The following is a 20,073-nucleotide window of genomic DNA, read 5'->3' on the forward strand; positions in this document are numbered from 1 at the left end:
AAACCAGGGGTGCTAGCTATTCATAAACAGTTCCATCAGCGATTTTTCATTGACTAATCAGTTCTCAGCCAATCAGATGCCAGGATTTCACTAGCTTATAACAATATTCGGTGAACAATATGAACCTTTTTTTCATGAAATTCTCCCCTGGTGCTCTGATTTACAATTAATCTACAGTTCAGTTGACAAGTGCCTTTACAGGTTCTTCAAGTATGTTTTTCATATGATTTTGAAGTGCATGGACAATGCGTTCTGGTTCTTTCAGGGGCCACCGCCCAACAGAGGAGGCCCGTTACACAAACCTTAGCGACTGACCATGGAGCTGAATTCTACGATCGATCTTACACAATAATCAATGCAATCAATCCTAGACACCAGCCCAAAGATCAATCGCTAGGCTGTATGTAAGCAGGCCCTGATGTCAGCCTCTTCTCAAGATGTAAACACTTCAAGATAACGCAACGAGGAACTACCTCTTCCCGACAGTTTCACTTTCTTCTGGGTATCTGCAAAACAATCTTTGTACACAATACCATGAGGGAGCATTTGAAATAAACACAAGGGCACGTATTCTGAAGTCAGGTTTAACTTAGACCACTGTATTACTAAATGCTAAAATTATGGGGGGGGGCAAAAAAATATTGTTTATATTGTACATCTCTTATGTTTACTATTTTGTTTCCTGTTTCTTTCATAGTGAAGAAAAATACTTCAGTTATCATTCCCAGACAAATACAAACAATTTGAGTGTCAAATTAGTTAATAAATTGATGTGTACTGTTAAGGATATGTGCCCTATTTGCTCTCAAATGTTAAAGCACAACTTTAAACCTGGGTTTAATTTAAACTTGAGTTCAGAATACAGGCCTATTTGTTACAAGCTACTGAAATCCTAGCATCTCATTGGTTCAGAGCAACATTGTCAGTGACCCCCCCCCCCCCTATTTTGTTCTTGTTTAGCCCTACAAAAGTCAGCCTTACAGGAGAGCTGCCAACCTGAACAAGAATATTTCAGCATTTTAAAAGCAGAAAATCTGTATTTTGGTCAGGAAATCAGTATTTTCAAAGAAATGCCAAAGGACAACACAAAGGCATAAAACTGAAACTTAAGAAATCAGTATTTTGCATGAAACCATCAGTATTCTTCTAATTTTTCAGTACTAAGTACGAAAAATCTGTACTACTTGGCAGCTCTATGACAGTGTTGGTTTTATGACACATTTTGGCCTGCGCAATAGGAGTAGCCTATTTACCTACCATTAAAAATCGACCAACTACCGCAGGATTTCAGTCGCTGCCTGATGCATTCATTTTATTACAAAAAAAATGCAAGTCTGAAAAGGTAATCAGACTTTCTTCAAAATATCATCCTCTGCACTGTACTGTCACCATGCCACTATACTAATCTGTATGCATAATGCAATTTGTACGCATAACTTGATGAAAAGACCTAGAGAGTCCCACTCCTTCAAAGTCATGCATTGCCCTCAATACATCAGCCTAGTCCCACCTAATCATCTTAATGTTAAACTTTTTAAGATTCAAAATAAATTGATGTGATCTTTCCAAGCAACAGTACTCATCACCATGCATTCAAATTTTTTCCATGGACATATAAACACATAACTTGATGAAAACACCTCGGACGTCCCACTCCTTCACTTTCAGGCATTGTCCTCAATATATCAGCCGAGTCTGACCTATCCATCTTGATGATATACTTTGCTTTGATCCTCTTTTCAAAATAAATCTATTGTTTTTTCTGCACTGTCTTAGCTCCACGTAACAGCATCCGTCACCACGCATTCCCTTTTCTCACAACCTATCAAAATAACTTCAGTGAAAACACCTAGGCAGTCCCACTCATTTACTTCCATGCATTGCCCTCGATACATCAGCCTAGTCCCACCTATTCATCTTGATGTTAAACTTTGCATGAAGTCTTCAAGGTTGTATTCTGTCTCATACTGGCTCTCATCCCACAGATCGCCAAGGTTTGCTAGGACCGAGTTCATTGTGTTAGGACCTTGTTTGGCCTTGCTTCCATTCCCCTCGATGGTCGCCTCACCAGGTCCAACAGGGCCACTCTATAATAAAAAAATTAATAAACAATAATAATAATAATAATAGTCAGTTCTTGTATAGCGCATTACACATTATGAATAATGTCTCTATGCGCTTCAAAAGGACTTGGATATTATTACCTGGCTGTAGCTCGGCATTTCAAGGAATAAATTCCTGCCAGGTACCCATTCACCTCACCTGGGTTGAGTGCACCACAATGTGCTGATGGAAACTATGCCATGGTTGGGATTTGAACCCACTACCCTCTGTTTCAAAGTCCGGAGACTAATCCACTAGGCCACAATGCTAAATTTCAAGATTCTTCTTGTTGTATACAAAATTATTCATCATATGGCACCCAAGAATCTACAAGACTTTAATCTCCCTTTGTTCCTCCTCTTCAGTCACTCAGATCCCTCCATTCATCTTTTTCCCCTCTCTAATTTAAACCATAGCCCTTGCACAAAGACCCAATGGCCCGTATTCTGAAGTCGGGTTTTACTTAGACCATGGTCTAACTCTGTGCTAAAATTATGGGAAGCCATGTATCAAAATTGTTAAAAAGTTGTTTTTTATGTTTGTTGTGCTCTTTCCTGATTCATCAATTGTGAAGACAATCATCTTTTTATACTTCCTAGAAAATTATGAATGGTTTGAGAGCCAAACGAGCTAAATAAGGATATCTCTACTGTTAGTGATTCATTTAACAATTGGCTATCCATACTTAAACCACAACTTTAAACGTGAGTTTAAGTTCAACCCGACTTCAGAATACGGGCCAATATGTTATTGCCCCTGCCATCTGGAACAAGCTCCAAACCAGTATCCCAAATGTTCCCTCTGCTGAAAGGTTTAAATCCTCACTTGAAAACTCATCTTTTTTCAACATCTTCATCTTTTTTTAGTCAGCCCACCTGTGTGCTTTGAAACACCCGTATAATGCGCACTACAAATGTTATTATTATTATTATTACTGTTTCATAAGAAAATGAGATACAGTATTAAACGATTAACAACTGTATACTTGTACCTAAAAATCATTAGACATTATTAAAATATTAATGACTAGATATACACTTGTAACAATACATGGGAAAATTATAGACAGTTTGATTTCTACAATCTTGTCTTTTGACTACCGGTATACAAGTCATACATGAGATCAAGGCCAAGTTTAAGATGACAAATGTCTTGACTTTCTCTTACAATCCGATTTGAAACCAACTTTAATTAATAATGTATTCTCAAGTGTATAAATGGCCAATAAAAAACCTGTAAATCTGATTGGGGTGGGCATCACAAAAAAAAACTTACAGACTATTAGAATTATTCATACTTCATAAGTTTCACTTTAGAAACAACCACAAAGCCCACTTTGAATGTTTTTAATCTTCAGCATAATCACTTTCAGGGGGGGGGGGGGGGGTGATGGTGGCATCGGGAAATGAACAGTCTGCACATATTAGGTAATGGTATTTATTCATGCTTCATCTATCTATAAGTTTCAATTTACAAATAACCACAAAAACAAGCTTTTAAGGAAACCAAACCCCAAGAAGACAAGCAGACCTATTGGAAAGTGTGAGATTGGTTATGAAATTATGGACATTTAAACAGTCTATGGGGATCCTCAAATTGGCAAACATGCTTCAAAATTCATTTGCTTTATATACAAAGTTTCAGTTTTTCCTCATAATCTTTCAAATTGCGTCTTGTATCCTTCTGAGCATAACATCTGTCATTGGAAAGAAAACAATTCACACCACATATGTTAAGGTCAGGAGGAGATAATGTAAAATAAGTAAAAAAAAAAAAGGGAAATCTGAAAATTAGTGTACAAAACAAAAGGAGAGTTGTCCACATAATCAGTCATTTCGTAGCACATTTGCCAATTTGAGGGTCCCTATAGAAAGTGTTGCAAGTATTTTCAAACTTTCATAACTCTCATTTTACAAACAATTTAAATGAAACACGATATTGCTCCTCTCAATTTTATTCTTTCTGAAGATTGATTCTCTCCTCATATTTTGGTTTCCTTTCTCCTGTCGTAAACTTAAGCATAATCACTTTTTTTTGGGGGGGGGGATGATAATGGTGGTGTCACTGAAACAAACAGACAATAAATGAAAATTAGGTAATTAAATGATTTTCATTTTGATAAGTTTCACTTTGCAAACAACCACAAAAGCCAGCTGTTAAACATATGGTCATTTCACTTCAGCACTATCACATTTGGAAGGGGGGGAGGGAGAGGAGGAGGAGGTGGGGACATAACATGAAACAACCAGACTATGCATATTATGTAATGGTTTTCATTCATACTTGAAATTAAGCTTCACTTTTGAATCATCCACAAAATCCAGCTTATAAAGGTACAGTAATAATGATCAACCATCAACCCAATCACATATTTGCTTTTAAATCTTTTAAAGGAAATAAGTAAAAAAATAAAATAAACAGCAGTTTGCAGTATATTCCAGGAAACTTAATTATGAAATCCTCTGTAATTGATTCTAGTGGTTGGGAAACTAGAAGCCTTTATTTTCCTTTTATGTAGTGATAAAACTGATAATAATCTGAAAATACAAGTTCCCTATCTTGATAGATGCTGCTATCCAATATCTATAATTGCTGATAATACTAAAGAAACTTACCATATCTAAATTGAATAGATCCAGAAGCTGATCGGTACCCATAGATTGTAGACTTGAGTTATCCTGAGTAATTACGGTATTTGCAATGTTCAGCTTAAACTTCTGAAGACTGAAATAAGAAAAAAAAGGAATAATAAACATGATAAAATAAGTTTAGTCCTTTGTGACAACAAATTTCAAAGGAAGCAAAATTTCAATCGATTATGATCTTCATGTTAGAAGAACTACATCGAGCATCAAATTGTTTAACTACAGCAGACTTTGCATAAGTCAAACTTCAGACCAGGGGCGGGGGGGGGGGGGGTCACAAAGATTTAAGCATGACTTAGAGTCGCACTTAAATGTCGACAAGTACATAAAATGCAATGCGCTATCTAATTGATCAATAGTATACTCAGTAGTGCGCGTCATCTTGGCATGATCTGACCATGGACCTACTAGCAAACGGCCCCCAGTATACAATGCACAGTTGAGTATGCTTTAGTAGAAGTTGGGCAATATGATCAACCAATTTTTATTATAATTAATAATAATCAACATAACAAGCAAGATGGTGCATATACAGTTTGCATATAATTTGCAATAATCTATTTTGTTTCCATCTATGGGTGAATAATTTATGATCATTACTGAATGTAAGTGTATTGCTGTAATCTAGCTGACAGTGAAAGTCAACAGGGGAGGGAGGGGGGTCATTTCATAAAGCTGTTCATAAGTTAAGAGCGACTTTAAGAACGGCTGGTGACCCTTTTTTACATGCTAAACCATGAATATACCATATACCATAAGAAAGGATCACCAGTCATTTAAAGTTGCTCTTAACTTCCGAACAGCTTTATGAAATGGCCGCCTGAAGTCGTATACAAAGTCACCTACAGATACAAGTAGGAGACTGAACTGGGTATTCTGGACATGTATAAAAGCCAAGTTACACTATTATCATACAAATAATTCACTAAATTTTGCCAGGGTAGAGCTGCACATTCTCAATATTTCATTGAGCTCTGATTTGTTTTGCCACAAATACACTTTACACGAGCACCAACTGACCAATTATTTATTTAGAATAATCACAAATATTTATAGTATATCCAAGACAATCAATTTGAAATTTGTTTCTATTGACTCGAAACTAGATTTTGAAATCAGCCTACCTGTATCCCAAAATCACTTGACAAAAAATAATCAAAACATAACTCATACTTGTGTCAGTTGTGTGAATGTCATTATCAAGGTCAAATCACCCAGGTAGGCTTCCTGATAAAGACAATCTTCCTTCCTAGTTGTCATTGTTGCCATGGCATCAAGGTTGCAAGAAAACTGCCTATAAAAAGGAATATCTACTGTCTTGTAGACAATACTTTGTGTATCCCAGCCATGGCGTAATTTCCGTCAGCAAGAAACTGATCCACAGTGTGCTGCACTCAACCCAGGTTAGGTAAATGGGTACCGTTAGGAAGTAATTCCTTAAAAAGCTGTGTGCGCTATGAACGTCTAGCTTAGCAGGGTAATATTAGCCTTAAGCACTTAATAAGGTGGATATGTGCGCAATATAAATACCCTACATTATCATTATTATTATTATCTTTGGCACAGCTTGGTTTAAAGATCTCAAGCTCAGTCTTTGACAAGATCCTGGTCCCAATTTAAGAAAACTTGTAAAGATTAAATCAATCTTTGTGACTGGTCTCAATTAAAGATTGATCGTAACTTATGATATGAAAATTGTACAGGTTTATATCACTTTCAAGTTGATTTCAATTTGAATTAATAGAAAGACATGAAATACAACTAGTCATCAAAAAATGAAAATAAACATACTTTCCATAATTTTGAGGAGAATTAAAAAATTTGAACCATTTGATTATCTCATAGGTACATGTAGCTTATAATTTGTTAGCTTTTTTCGATTCTTTTAGTTCTATATTTATATAGATATGTGAATATGTAATTGTGCTATTGATTATGCAAATATTACTGATTCAATTATATCAATTGTAACAAAAATTATGTGGATAAGACCATTGTGGAAAGCACCCTGTATAACCTGTATAAATAAAATAAATAGATAAAAAAATAAATAAATAAACAAATGAATGGATCATAAATAAATAAATTAATGAATAAACTATAATAATTGATCAATAAATAAATGAATAAACAAATGAATGAATAAATAAATAAATAAATAAATATATAAATAAATAAATAAATAAATAAATAAATAAATAAATGAATGAATGAATGAATGAATGAATGAACAAATAAAATAAATAAATAGTGATTTTATCTGTCTGTTAAAATATATTATTTTGCCTTGCCTATTAATATAGGCCTATGTATTGTATAGTAGATTTAGATACTTTTCACACCTCACCTACAACCAATTTCCCTTTACCCCAATGTATTTTTCAGATAAATGATTTAACTTGAACTTTGTCAAGTGTTTTCACATGCGAGTATAAATAGCAGACAATATTATTAAAGTATAATATTTCCCACCCCCACACTCCCAAATTTTATGAACTATTTATAACAAGTTTTCAAAATAGAAATGTCAACATCCAGACAGACTTAATGGTATTACATGAAAGTACAACAAAATAAGCTAAGAAAAAACTTCAATGGAATGACGCACTAAAAAGCATAGATTATGCATTGATATGCCATACTGAAGGAGAAAAAAACCTGTTCGTTTGAAAAAAAAACATAGGAAGAGGAATGGTTGTTTCTATCTTGTCTCGAGAGGAAAAGGCTGAACTTGTTAACGGATCTAAAGAGTTTAACATGAGAGAATGGACACGCCCTAACGACCTCCACTTCAACTTCGAACATGTTTCTCCTATCATTCAATAAGGAAAGACAGTTGGCTTCTTTTTTTTTTTTGGGGGGGGGGGTAATCGAGTCTGGTTTACCGATATATGAAACTTGCAAGTGATAAATTACCTTTACAAATTAAGTACACAATGGTTTATAGGGAACGACTTCAAAATGATATGCAGACTTCCTGCAAATAATTAATTTATAAAGACTGATTGCTGGTTGTACAAAGAATGAATTTTGAATCAGCTTGTAATTTAGTCCTAATTGCAATCCGTTAGGTCAGACAAACCTTTCTAAAGCTAGGGTTACACCGGAACCAAAGCAGCTGCGAATTCATCTGAATACCCGTATTCGCGTGGTTTCGGGAGTGTTCTGTTGTCCCTCCGCGAATGCGAGAATTTTCGGGAGGGATTCAGAGACATTCGAATCTCCTGAAACCATCTGAATCAGGCCGTATTTGGGCAGAATCGGTCCGCATTTATTCGGGAGAATTTGGTTTTGGTGTAAACCTGGCTTAATAAAGGATGTCATGAGAAGGGTACCACCCGTTGGAAATTCTTTCCACACTGTAGTGTGGCAATCCTTGATTTTTAGTTGCCTTGTTTAGATATTATCGTCTAAAAACTTTGGTTGGTTTCTGTTGATTTCACATTCTGAATAGTTACAAATAAAAGTAACACAATACATGTACCTCTCATTTCGTCAGAAGCATTTTTTTTCAAATTCATCCCTTTAAACCTATATCACATGATGACCAGACAACTTCCCTACCAACTGTATTGTGAGACTCCTAATGATGAAATAATAATGCACTTGAGGATTCGAAGGCAAAAAAGACCTAAAAAGCTATTAAAGGAGTGTTGAAAAAGTCTGAAAATTTTAATGCAAATGTCATTATTCGGCCGTATGTAGAATTTTGATTTTTATATTCTTGAATACTTTTTATGGTAGGTCTTGGAGCAGCGACTCTGAAAAAGATGGTTACCTGAAAGCATCTCATTTGGCAAATTTAGGGAACGATTTGGGCTGTGAAGAGGGTAAAATATCACCCTTAGGCTATACATTTCCTACACAAATTCACAGGCCCATGGTTTTTTATAAAAAAAGGGTCATCGTAATGCACGGCTTCATGCTTTAAAGGTAAATGCTAGTCGTGGTAACGATATAAAAATGAGTTTGTACAGAATCCAATGAAATGACCACCAAAGTGTCTGTTTGTATAAATAAAACATTTGTGCCAAAGGATTCTGGAAGAAATTGTGTGATTGCTGAGAAATCAGCAAATAAACACAGGATTCGGGTCAAGTGTCGGGCCCGACATTCAAAGCAATGATTATACACTGTCCCACGTGCGCTTATCTGTGTTAGTGATCTTCAGTGTGAACATTTTTCAGCGTAGATTTCAATTTTTCACAAAGTTCAGTTTATGTAACTGGACCAGATCTATATCCTTGATGATATACTGACAATTAAGCCTTGTTTTACAGACTTTCTCATGAAATCAGTTTTTACTGCAACTACTGGCATTTCTCTTTAAAGCATTTATCTATTCATAACAAGACCTGTTACTGGAAAGTGATGATTCAAGATGGGTCCGGAAGCGAGCGACAAGTGTCTTTTGGTTAATGAGAGGATCAGCTGTGTCAGAGTGAGACTCAGACAATTTGGTATTTCCTCCCCGGGTCGAGGGGGGGAAACAGACCCACTTGCCTCGCTTCCTGTTACCCCCGGCAACCAGGAAACAGTTGTATTTATTTAAAACCATCAACAGTAACGGTTTTCTGGCGCACAGGCAGGCAGTGACTGTCTCTGCCTATTTGACTCTGACTGGTTGCACATGTATGTGCAGTGTTGCACATGAATAAAGAGGTTGTTCATGGCACATTACTCCTGGGTTGTTATTAGTCAATTCATTCTTCTTTTTTTTTCCACAGTCAAATTCTTAGTTTTGATGGATATCGCTGAATCGGTTCATCAAACTATCCCTTTGCCTTCCAATAGAGATTGCATGATGATTCATTTCCTTCATCAAGATTTTCAATTTTAAATGTATTCCAGTCATGTTCAAATTGATAAATCAGTAGTTCATTCAATAAATAGCAATTTTTCATTGCATGAGCATATAATAAATTCTTTTTTTTTTACTGAGCACTGCTAAAGATTTCTTGGGTATAAAAATAAAAGCTCCCACTGTTGTAAAGACCAATTCTGTTTGGGAACCCTCCAAAAAAAATATTTGGAGGGAGTCAAGTATGCCCTAACAAAAAATATCTAAATTTATGCAGTGACAAACATGTTTTTGTTCTTCTTTAGAACTCCCATTAAGGCTACCATATTGGATCAAAAGAGGATATCATCACAAACCGCCCTTTCACACAGAAAAAATTGTAATTTGAATGATGATTCCATTGAAAAATAAGGCTAATTAATGACAAATTTATAACATGTGTGAAACCAAACTAGAATCCCGAACGCTAATCACACTCACGAATTCAAATTCTACTCCGGAGGTGAATTCCAGTTGAATTTTACCCAAATTACGGTACAAATTCTCCATGTGAAAGGCCTGACCTCCAAAACATCTTTTTGGGGGCGGAGCTGACATGTCCTTTCGAGCACTTCCGTAGATAATACAATTGTCACGCACTCATCGTATCGATGAAGTGCTTTAATTGACAAGTTACCAAGGACACAAACTGCCTTCGCTCGGGAATTTGAATTCAAATCACAGTTTTTGATTGAGCGTGTGAAAGGCCCGATGATTCTAAAGACGAATAGCAATCATCAATACAATGATTCAAGATTAACGTGCGAAAAGGCCAAAAGACTATGCGACATACATAACCCCTAACCTTTTCACTGTATTCTGGTCTTGGTAGCGTATCTACATGTATTCATGCTGTCCTTTTTCACCAGCATAAATATGGACATGCTCTTGGGCTGCATTTTCAACTCGGTTTCATGTTATGCTAATTTTCAAAACGTAATCAAAAAGCAAAAAAAAATCAGAAAGCTTCATTATCAATAGTTATCATTTCTTGAATGTTGTAACTATTGTTTCCTGCAATACATAATTTTTTTTCTTCAAGAACAGCATACTTTGTTGTTGATCCACCCTAAACTCACAAAACACTATCACTCCTAAAAAAAGTTTAATTTGAAATGTCCAATTATTCTTTAGTTCCTGAGAATGAAAAATATGATGGACAACCAGCACTAGTCTGCAGGCACAGACCCCGATTGAAACTTTGATCAACAAGTGTGTCTCCATGCAAAGACTCCATGTAGCACATACAAAACTTGCTGAGGGCCTTCAGTACACAAGCCATGTGTAGGCTGCAATTCAGACCCTTTACTCAAGTGAAGGGTTTGCCCAGCAGACTAAACTAGCACTGGGTGGAAGTATTTAATAAAACCACAAAGCATTAAGTTTAAAATACATTAAAAATAATCAGACAGACTGATTTGAGTCTGCATACTCAAATGGCTTGATTTGGTGGATTTTGAACAAGCATGAACTTGAACCATTGTCAATGACAAAAGGAAGTAGTTTTCGTGTGACAGGTGAAAAGCTTTGAAGTGAGTAAATTCAGGACAACTATCAAAATCCTACCAGTACTACTGACGCTCTTCCTGTATTTCCTAACCAGGAGGTGGTACTGAAAACAGTCAGTCATTAATTCTGCAAAACTCGAGTTCAACCAGCAATGACATCAGAAAGCCCAAAACTCCTTATTTAGTTACCAAAAACAGTGAAACAGAACAATACCCAGAATTTAAGTTTAAATCAAATAATTTTCATTTTCCTCAAATGGTGATTTCAATCTTGTACTAAAAACTAAAATTTAACCAACAATGATAGTGAAAAGTACACATTCCTTTAATATTTGGCTGTCAATTTAGGCAGACATAAGACAATGATATTAAATCTAGAACAAGAACTAACATCTAGAATTAGAACAGGATTAAAAATCATTCAGATATTTCCTTACAAAATATTGATTTAATCTGTCATTAGCACTGAAAGTATTAAGCTCAAGTTCAACCTACAATGGTAGCAAATAGCAACAACATAACATTCTTATTTGGTTAGTCAATTTCATGCAGTCACAAATCAAAACAGTGAAATTCACTAAAATCTATAAATCTAACTATTTTTAGAATCAAGATTAAAATTAAATAAATAAAGAAGTTTCATCTGTCATTAAAACTGCTGCTTTTTCTCAAGTTCATGCAACAACTATGTTTGGTTGCTACTTCAGTCAAATTTAAAGCAGTAATGTTCACTAATCTTACAATTCCCCAAATCAAGATTAATGTTTGTGACCGGCCACCCCAAGACCTGGGAGGGGGAGGGGCAGTCAAATATATTACTGTACAAACGCGTGACCCAAAAAACGTGTTTAAAGTGGTGTTTTCTCAGTTTTGGACGCGGTCCATGTGTGGACTTGTTAAGGGTATCAAAAACACCAATTTTCAAGGAAAGGGGTGGTTTTAAAAGACTGGTCAATGGTCAATTGCGGGGTCAAACATATTCCCCCTCCCCCCACAAGCTTTTTCCCCCGAGGTCATATTTTGGCAACAACTTGTTTAGGGGCCAAAATGTGTAAATAAAGCATGCAAAAAAATTGTTTAGGGGGTTATTTTGCACACAGAGAAAAACGTGTTTAGGGGGTGTTTGGAAATTCCTTGGTCACGCGTGTGTACAGCAATATATTTGACTGGCCCCCCTGGGCCCAAGACCAAAAATAAGTCTCCAGGGAAGGTTCACTACAAATAGCCAAAATAGTCATTTGGTCTCCAAAAAGCAAAAATTAGAAAATTAGCTCAACTGGAAGAGCAATTATTCTTCTTCACACCGTAAAAATAAAAAGCTGTCAAATTGAATAAAAGAAAAGAAATGTCAAAGAGTTTCTTTGACATTTCGTACGCACATCTTGTGCTTGAGTGAACCCCAAACTTCAAACCTTGTTGTTTTCCTTATTCTTAGAGGCTCTTACTGAAGTTCCTCTCTGGACATTCAATCATGAACAGACAATGAAAATTTCATGATTCAATCAAATACTTGTGTGGGTTACTATTGACCAATTTAGACAAGTTATATATCATTTTAACGCTCAGGAAATGCCTTTTCAAGCTCAATGAAATTTAAACTCTCAATATTCATTTTGGGCAACTAATTGTTGTTTTTTGGATGGCGGGTCACATTTGATTATCCTGTCAAATAAGTGGTTTAATTCATCAATTAGAGCAAAAAGTTCCAAACTCCATGTTTGGTTTCTAATACTGTATAACACTAAACCATGATGTTCACCAATCTGACTTAAAATTCCCAGAATTAACATCTTTCAAATTTATTGGAATTTTAATCAAGAAGTGATTCGATCTGTCATTCGAACTGTTTCCATTTCCCTCAACATACAATGCTATTGAAAAGCCAAGAACTTCTTTGGTTGCCAATCACATCCTATACAGTTGAACATCAAAATTGCAAAATTAACTTATATGTAACTGACTGTTCCCAATCACATCCTATACAGTTGAACATCAAAATTGCAAAATTAACTTATATGTAACTGACTGTTCCCAGAATTAGGCATTGACTCATCTCTGGTTAGACTTTACATGTTCAATGAAATTTGATGATTAACCAGAGAAAATTAATTCATGACCATTTTGATAAGACTACCCAAAAAAGGTCATTGTCTAGCCTGTGAAGGATTCATTGGTCTTTGTGTTGAAACAAATTATAGATTTTTCATCCATGTAGATTATACTGAACAGAAAATAGAAAAGGAAAGTGATAAAAATTTCTCAGAAAGACGACTTCAGCTTTTTTCAAAATTTTCAGGCCAGATTGGATGCCAGTGTAGAGTACACGTAGGCCTATAATGTGCTACCCATTTTAGCTAATACATTTTCCCCATTAAGATACAGTTCACTCTTACATGTAGTTTGCCCATATCACTTCACATTTCAAATAAAAGGATGTGGGTGTACAAGTGTGTAAACAATTTTTTTTAGAAAAGGGTATCAGATGCAAGGATGCTTGGAAGAGATCATAAGATCACATTTTAAGTGTAAACAATCAATCCATGACATCCAACTCTTATCTCACACAAGGCACATGACTTCATTCTCAGTTTCACTTCGTTTCACACAGTCACCTTCAATGTTGTAAATTATTATGTTAATACCTTAAAAGGAAATAGTAACGTGGAATTTTTTTTTAAACTTGATATTAGAATCACATGAACAATCCTTTCTCTTTTTATCAATGGGAAAGAAGAGAGGTGTAACAAAGGGGGGGGGGGGGGTAAGAGAAGAGGGGTAGAGGAAAGGGAATGGAAACAGGTGAAGGGGGGGTGGTGAAGGGTATGGAGGGTGGAAGTGAAGAGGGGTGGTTGAAGGGTGAGGGTGAAAGTAAAGAGAGGGAGGGGGTTGAAGGGTAAGGAGGGTAAAAGAGGGGGGTGGATGTAGAGAGGGGGAGGGGAAAGGGAATGGGAACAGCCGGGGGGGGGGTGAAGGCTAAGGAGGGTGGAAGTGGATGGAAACAGCTGAAGGGGGTGGGGTGAAGGCGTGGATGTAAAGAGAGGGAGAGGAAAGGGGTTGGAACAGCCAAGGGGGGGGTGGAGGGTAAGGAAGCTGGAAGTAAAGAGGGGAGGGGAAAGTGGATAGGAACAGCTGAAGGGGGTGAAGGGTAAGGAGGGTGGAAGTAAAGATAGGGAGAGGAAAGTGGATGGGAGCAGCTGAAGGGGGTGGGGTGAAAGGGTGGATGTAAAGAGAGGGAGGGAAGGGGGTTGGAACAGCCAAGGGGGTGGAGGGTAAGGAACTGGAAGTAGAGAGGGGAGGGGAACGTGGATGGAAACAGCTGAAGGGGGTGAAGGGTAAGGAGGGTGGAAGTAGAGAGGGGAGGGGAAAGTGGATGGGAACAGCTGAAGGGGGTGAAGGGTAAGGAGGGTGGAAGTAGAGAGGGGAGGGGAAAGTGGATGGGAACAGCTGAAGGGGGTGAAGGGTAAGGAGGGTGGAAGTAAAGATAGGGAGAGGAAAGTGGATGGGAGCAGCTGAAGGGGGGGGGGTAAAGGGTAAGGGGTAGAAGTAAAGAGAAGGAGAGGAAAGGGATGGGAACAGTTGAAGAGGGGGGGGGGGTGGGGATGAAGGGTAAGGGGTGGAAGTAAAGAGAGGAAATGGGATGGGAACATTAAATGAAAGAAGGGAATGGTCTGAGGGTGGGGAGTCAGAGAGTATAGCAAAGCAGGGTAGGAAATAATTAAGGGGCCATTTTTTTTTGGTTCATTGGGACAACTGTTGAATTTCTGCTGTAAATAGTTCGAACACCAATTCTTGTTTTCTACAATGTTCTTGATTATTTTTCGTGGCAGATCTTGGGACAACAAAGATGGACACCCTTAACATTCCATTTTGCAAATTTTGGGGCAAATCTTTAGCGGTCATGAGGGTGAAATCATCCGTCGCCCTTGTGTATTTCCCACACACGAGAGAGGGTGAGAAAGAAAGGTGAGAGAGAAGGAATAAGAGGAGGGCAAGGAGTGAAGGGAGGAGATTGAGAGGGAAAGAGATGGGGGGGAAAAAGGCTGGAGGAAAACAAAATGTTAATTAAAGCGAAGGTGTTGTCAACTGAATTTAAGGACAAGTCCACCCCAACAAAAAGTTTATTTGAATAAATAAAGAAAAGTCCAACAAGCATAACAGTGAAAAAAAAACACTGAAAATTTCATCAAAATTTGATGTAAAATACGAAAGTTATGACAATTTAAAGATGGCAAAAATGCCTACATGTGTATCCACCATGACTGATACTGCTGAAACCACAAGCTCAAATTTGCCTTGATAAAAGAGGAGCAATGGTTTATATTGTATGAATAAGCATTTGTCTTTAGCCCTTTACTAGTAACAAGCCACTTTTATACCTTGTATATCTTCAATTTGTTTGAAGTACAAAATATGCATAAACTATGACCACAGAAAACACTGATGGCAATCAGATCAAGCTATTTTTGGTTACTGGTATAATCAATGTTCTTGAAAAATGACCTCTTTCCTGTTGATATGATTTGGAAAAGGCAGTGAAACATAATTATGGTTTGTTTTGAGAGGGTTTTAAGAGGGAAGTAATAACTGGGGGGAAATATGGTGGTTTCCCTGAAAAAAATAGATATTTGAGCAAGATTGCTTACTATGGCTACACTTATTATGCCCATTAGATATTACATTTGTGAAATATTTCCATTGTTATTTGATCTAATACCAGATAGGTTAGTTTAATAATCATTGTTGATAAAATGGTCAAAATATTTTAGCCTTTTTTCTAATATAAACCATCTGTTAAATGTCATATTTGGGTATCAAGAGTGAATGCAGCCCTGGTGAATGTCAGTTACAGTTCTTCATCAATCCCTCTCCCTCCCCAGCATTGTTGCAATTAATTCACACTCTAAAATTAATGGCATTTTTTTTCTGACACAAAGTTTGAATAATCAGATCTGTGGTCACTAACTTGCACATAATGATTAACCCGAGTGCCTCCCCAAAAAAATGAAACCAAGGTTTTATTTCTTACGATTTTTTATAAGCATCATAGAAAACACAACTATCATTACAATGCAATGGAGGAAAATGCCTATATACCTGCATGTACACCTCAGGAAAGAGTGTTCTCAGGAAATAATATGTTCTCAAATACATGTATTAGGTATCTAGATTAAGACAGTCACAGACAGTAACTAAAATAACCTGGAGCCTGGTTAGTGTTTTTTTGAACAAAAAGAAAATTAACAATATTCTCTGTTTCACAGGTCACCAGTGTACTTAATTCAAGAGTGACTGGGAAGGGGGATCTCGAGAAGTTTTTAAGATTTTGAATCTAACCTTATGTTGGACCTATGCTGAACCATTGCGTGACACACAACACGATCCACACAATACCGTTGAAGAACTTTAGAGTCACCTGTTATGAAGACCTTGGAACCTAAAATAGCATTGTTTAAAGTGATTCAACTAATTCATAGTCTTTATCCCCATTTTAGGTTAAACTTCTTTGTAGATAAACCTTTATAAATAAAAAGTCCTTTATGAATAAAACATGATTAAACCGATCTCTATTGCCACAACCTAAAATGTTCTGTAAAATTAAATGATGTGGGGGCTGATATCTTACTCCTAACAAGTGGAATGCCTCTGGCCGTCTCACCTGCATCACGCGGTTCAATATAGCAGCAGTGCTGACTTTGAATACTACTCTAACTCGCACAAGATGTTCAGTGATACATGGTTACTCTTATGTCCACTTTTTATGAACTAGACCAATAAACTTACAGAGATATGATGGTTATTCACCAAAAAACCCCAACATGGCCAAAGTTCATTGACCTTACATGACCTTTGACCATGATCATGTGACGTGAAACTCAAACAGGATATTCAGTGATACTTGATTACTCTTATGTACAAGTTTCATGAATCAGATCCATAAACTTTCAAAGTTATGATGGTAATTCAACAGATACACCCAATTCGGTCAAAGTTCATTGACCTTTGACCTTGGTCATGTGACCTGAAATGTGCACAGGATGTTCAGTGATACTTGATTACTCTAATGTCCAAGTTTAATGAACTAGCCCAATAAACTTCCAAAGTTATGATGGTAATTCAACAGATACCCCCGATTCGGCCAAAGTTCATTGACCCTAATGACCTTTGACCTTAATCATGAGACCTGAAACTTGCACAAAATTTTCAGTGATGCTTGATTACTATTATGTCCAAGTTTCATGAATCAGATCCATAAATTTTCAAAGTTATGATGGGAATTCAACAGATATCTCCAATTCGGCCAAAGTTCATTGACCCTAAATGACCTTTGACCTTGGTCATGTGACGTGAAACTCATGCAGGATGTTCAGTGATACTTGATTAACCTTATGTCCAAGTTTCATGAACTAGGTCCATATATTTTCTAAGTTATGATGACATTTCAAAAACTTAACCACAGGTTAAGATTTCGATGTTGATTCCTCCTACATGGTCTAAGTTCATTGACCCTAAATGACCTTTGACCTTGGTCAAGTGACATGAAACTCTAATAGGATGTTCAGTAATACTTGATTAACCTTATGGCCAAGTTTCATGAACTAGGTCCATATACTTTCTAAGTTATGATGTCATTTCAAAAACTTAACCTCAGGTTAAGATTTGATGTTGACGCCGCCGCCGCCGTCGCCGCCGCCGTCGGAAAAGCGGCGCCTATAGTCTCACTTTGCTTCGCAGGTGAGACAAAAATTGTATGTTTTAGATTTCATTTTTTTTTGAGGTAGAATAGACTACTTAACATTTATTTCATTCACCATAAAAACATGTGTACATAAACAAGAGAATTATCAGAAATGATTCAAAGGTAAAAAGATGATGAATACAACTAAATAATAAACGGTTTTATGGGAATTGAGGACGACAAATAGAGCTAGAAACATTATAAACGTGGACCTCTTTGTACATAAGTTAAAGCAAATACACTATTACAGAAGAAAACAATAAACGACAACAGATGGATTATTTTCAAATTCTAGCACCAAAAGTCAAAGTTAAAATCCCATAACAATGTTAATACAAACAAACATAAATGCAATCATTCATACATTCAAACAGGAATCATTCTTCATCTAAATTCTGTATAGAGTCATAGAGAATTGATTCAAATGACTACAGATGCTATTTAAAAGCTTAAATGGATCATCAGATAAACACTTACACTAATATTTGGATCAAAATATATTTCCAACATATTTTGCGGATGAGATTAGAATCATGACATTTTTGGGACAAAATTCAATTTCAAACACTTCTTACGAGACATGATATACTAGCTGTGAAATGAATTAAAAGGCATTAAAAATCTCTGTTTCCTTTTTATATCTTAATGCCAAAACATTAATGTCAAGAATGCTCGCTGCAGACTGGCATGCACCAAGGTCTTGTACAGTTTCCATGGAGTCTAATTATTATCATTAACATCATCAAGATGAAAACAGGAAATGGGAATCCGGTCGATTAATTAAAACATTTGCCATTCAGCCAGCTGCAGAGAGGGTTCTCGCAGGGACCTGTTGCTGAAACTGTGAAAGTGTTGCGGTTAAATGATACTCAAGCAGTCAAGCGCAAGTCCCAAATGCATGCATTTCATTGGTTGAAAATCAAGTTGCGCTTGATTGTGGGAGTTGCGATCGATTGCAACTATTTGTGCAATGGGTCCCAGATTTGTGGCACGTTACCAAAGGAAATGGGTAAATTGCTGATTGGTATACAAGCGCTTTGTCTGCTTTCCATCTAAAGGACTCAAAATCCAAATTCGAAATTCAAAAGGGGCAAGGCCATTTTTCAATAGGGCTTTAAGGGAAGGGAACTTGCACTGTATACCATGAATACAATGCAAATTTTATTCATAAATCTCAAAAATGGATAAAAAGGTTTATCGATAATAGGGGTATCTTGATGATATGCTATGTCTCTCTCTACCCATGCCATTTACCTCCACTTACATCATCACACACATAAATTCAAATATAGATAAAGAAAACATTGAAATTTGATAATTTAATCTAACTCCAGTCTTCTGGGTATTATCACAATCAGAGCTCAGTATTCTGTACACAGGTACACAGATCCACCCCCCCAAAAAAAAAGTTTATTTTTGAAAAAAAAAAGAGAAAAATCCGACAAGCATAACAATGAAAATTTCATCAAAATCGGATATAAAATAAGAATTTACGACATTTTAAATTTTTGCTTAAAGGTCACGTCCACTCCAGAAAAATGTTGATTTGAATCAACAGAGAAATATCCAATGCGCACAATGTTGAAAATTTCATCAAAATTGGATGTAAAATACGAAAGTTATGGCATTTTAAATTTTCACTTAATTTTCACCAAATAGTTATAAGCAGAACCCAGTGAAAAGTGCAATGAAATAGTTGATGATGTCCCTCACTCACTGTTTCTTTTGTTGTTTACTGTTTGAATTATACAACATTTCAAGTTTTACAAATCTGACAAAAAGGACCAACATGACTGAACCATAAAATGTAAAAAAAAGGGGATTCCACAACTTCAGGGAAAAATAAAACTTCTTTCACATTACCATGAGGAGAAAATTAGAATATTTCATATAATAAAAAACAAAAGAATTAGTAAGTGGATAATGTCATCAGTCCCCTCATTTGCAGATAACGTTTTTGTGAAATTAAGCGAAACTTAAAAATGTCATAATTTTCTTATTTTACACCCGATTTTAATGAAATTTTTATTATGCTTTTTGGATTTTTCTCTTTTTATTTAAATCAACTTTTTTGTTGGGGTAGACATCTCCTTTAATTTCACAAAACAGTTATATTCAGATCCTGGTTGGTATGCAAATGAGGGGACTGATGATATCACTCACTCACTATTTCTTTTGTATTTTATCATAAGAAATGTGAAATATTCCAATTTTCTCCTTGTTGTGAAATAATGTTATATT

At 36.1% G+C, this 20,073-nt stretch overlaps 1 protein-coding gene across 1 annotated transcript in view; it reads right to left on the reverse strand.

Moving 5' to 3' along the window:
* Positions 1 to 1,547: 1,547 nt before the first annotated feature.
* The window catches only part of LOC121422229 (TATA-binding protein-associated factor 172-like), an 80,689-nt gene continuing 62,163 nt past the window's right edge, over positions 1,548 to 20,073 (reverse strand). The window contains exons 39-40 of the mRNA XM_041617138.1: positions 4,719 to 4,827; positions 1,548 to 2,087 (exon numbers count right to left, since the gene is read on the reverse strand). Coding sequence (XP_041473072.1) covers positions 1,914 to 2,087; positions 4,719 to 4,827 — 283 coding nt within the window. The 3' untranslated portion in view covers positions 1,548 to 1,913. The remainder of the gene's footprint in view (positions 2,088 to 4,718; positions 4,828 to 20,073) is intronic.

Source organism: Lytechinus variegatus, chromosome 10 (assembly GCF_018143015.1).
Source record: "Lytechinus variegatus isolate NC3 chromosome 10, Lvar_3.0, whole genome shotgun sequence".
Classification (NCBI taxonomy): domain Eukaryota; kingdom Metazoa; phylum Echinodermata; class Echinoidea; order Temnopleuroida; family Toxopneustidae; genus Lytechinus; species Lytechinus variegatus.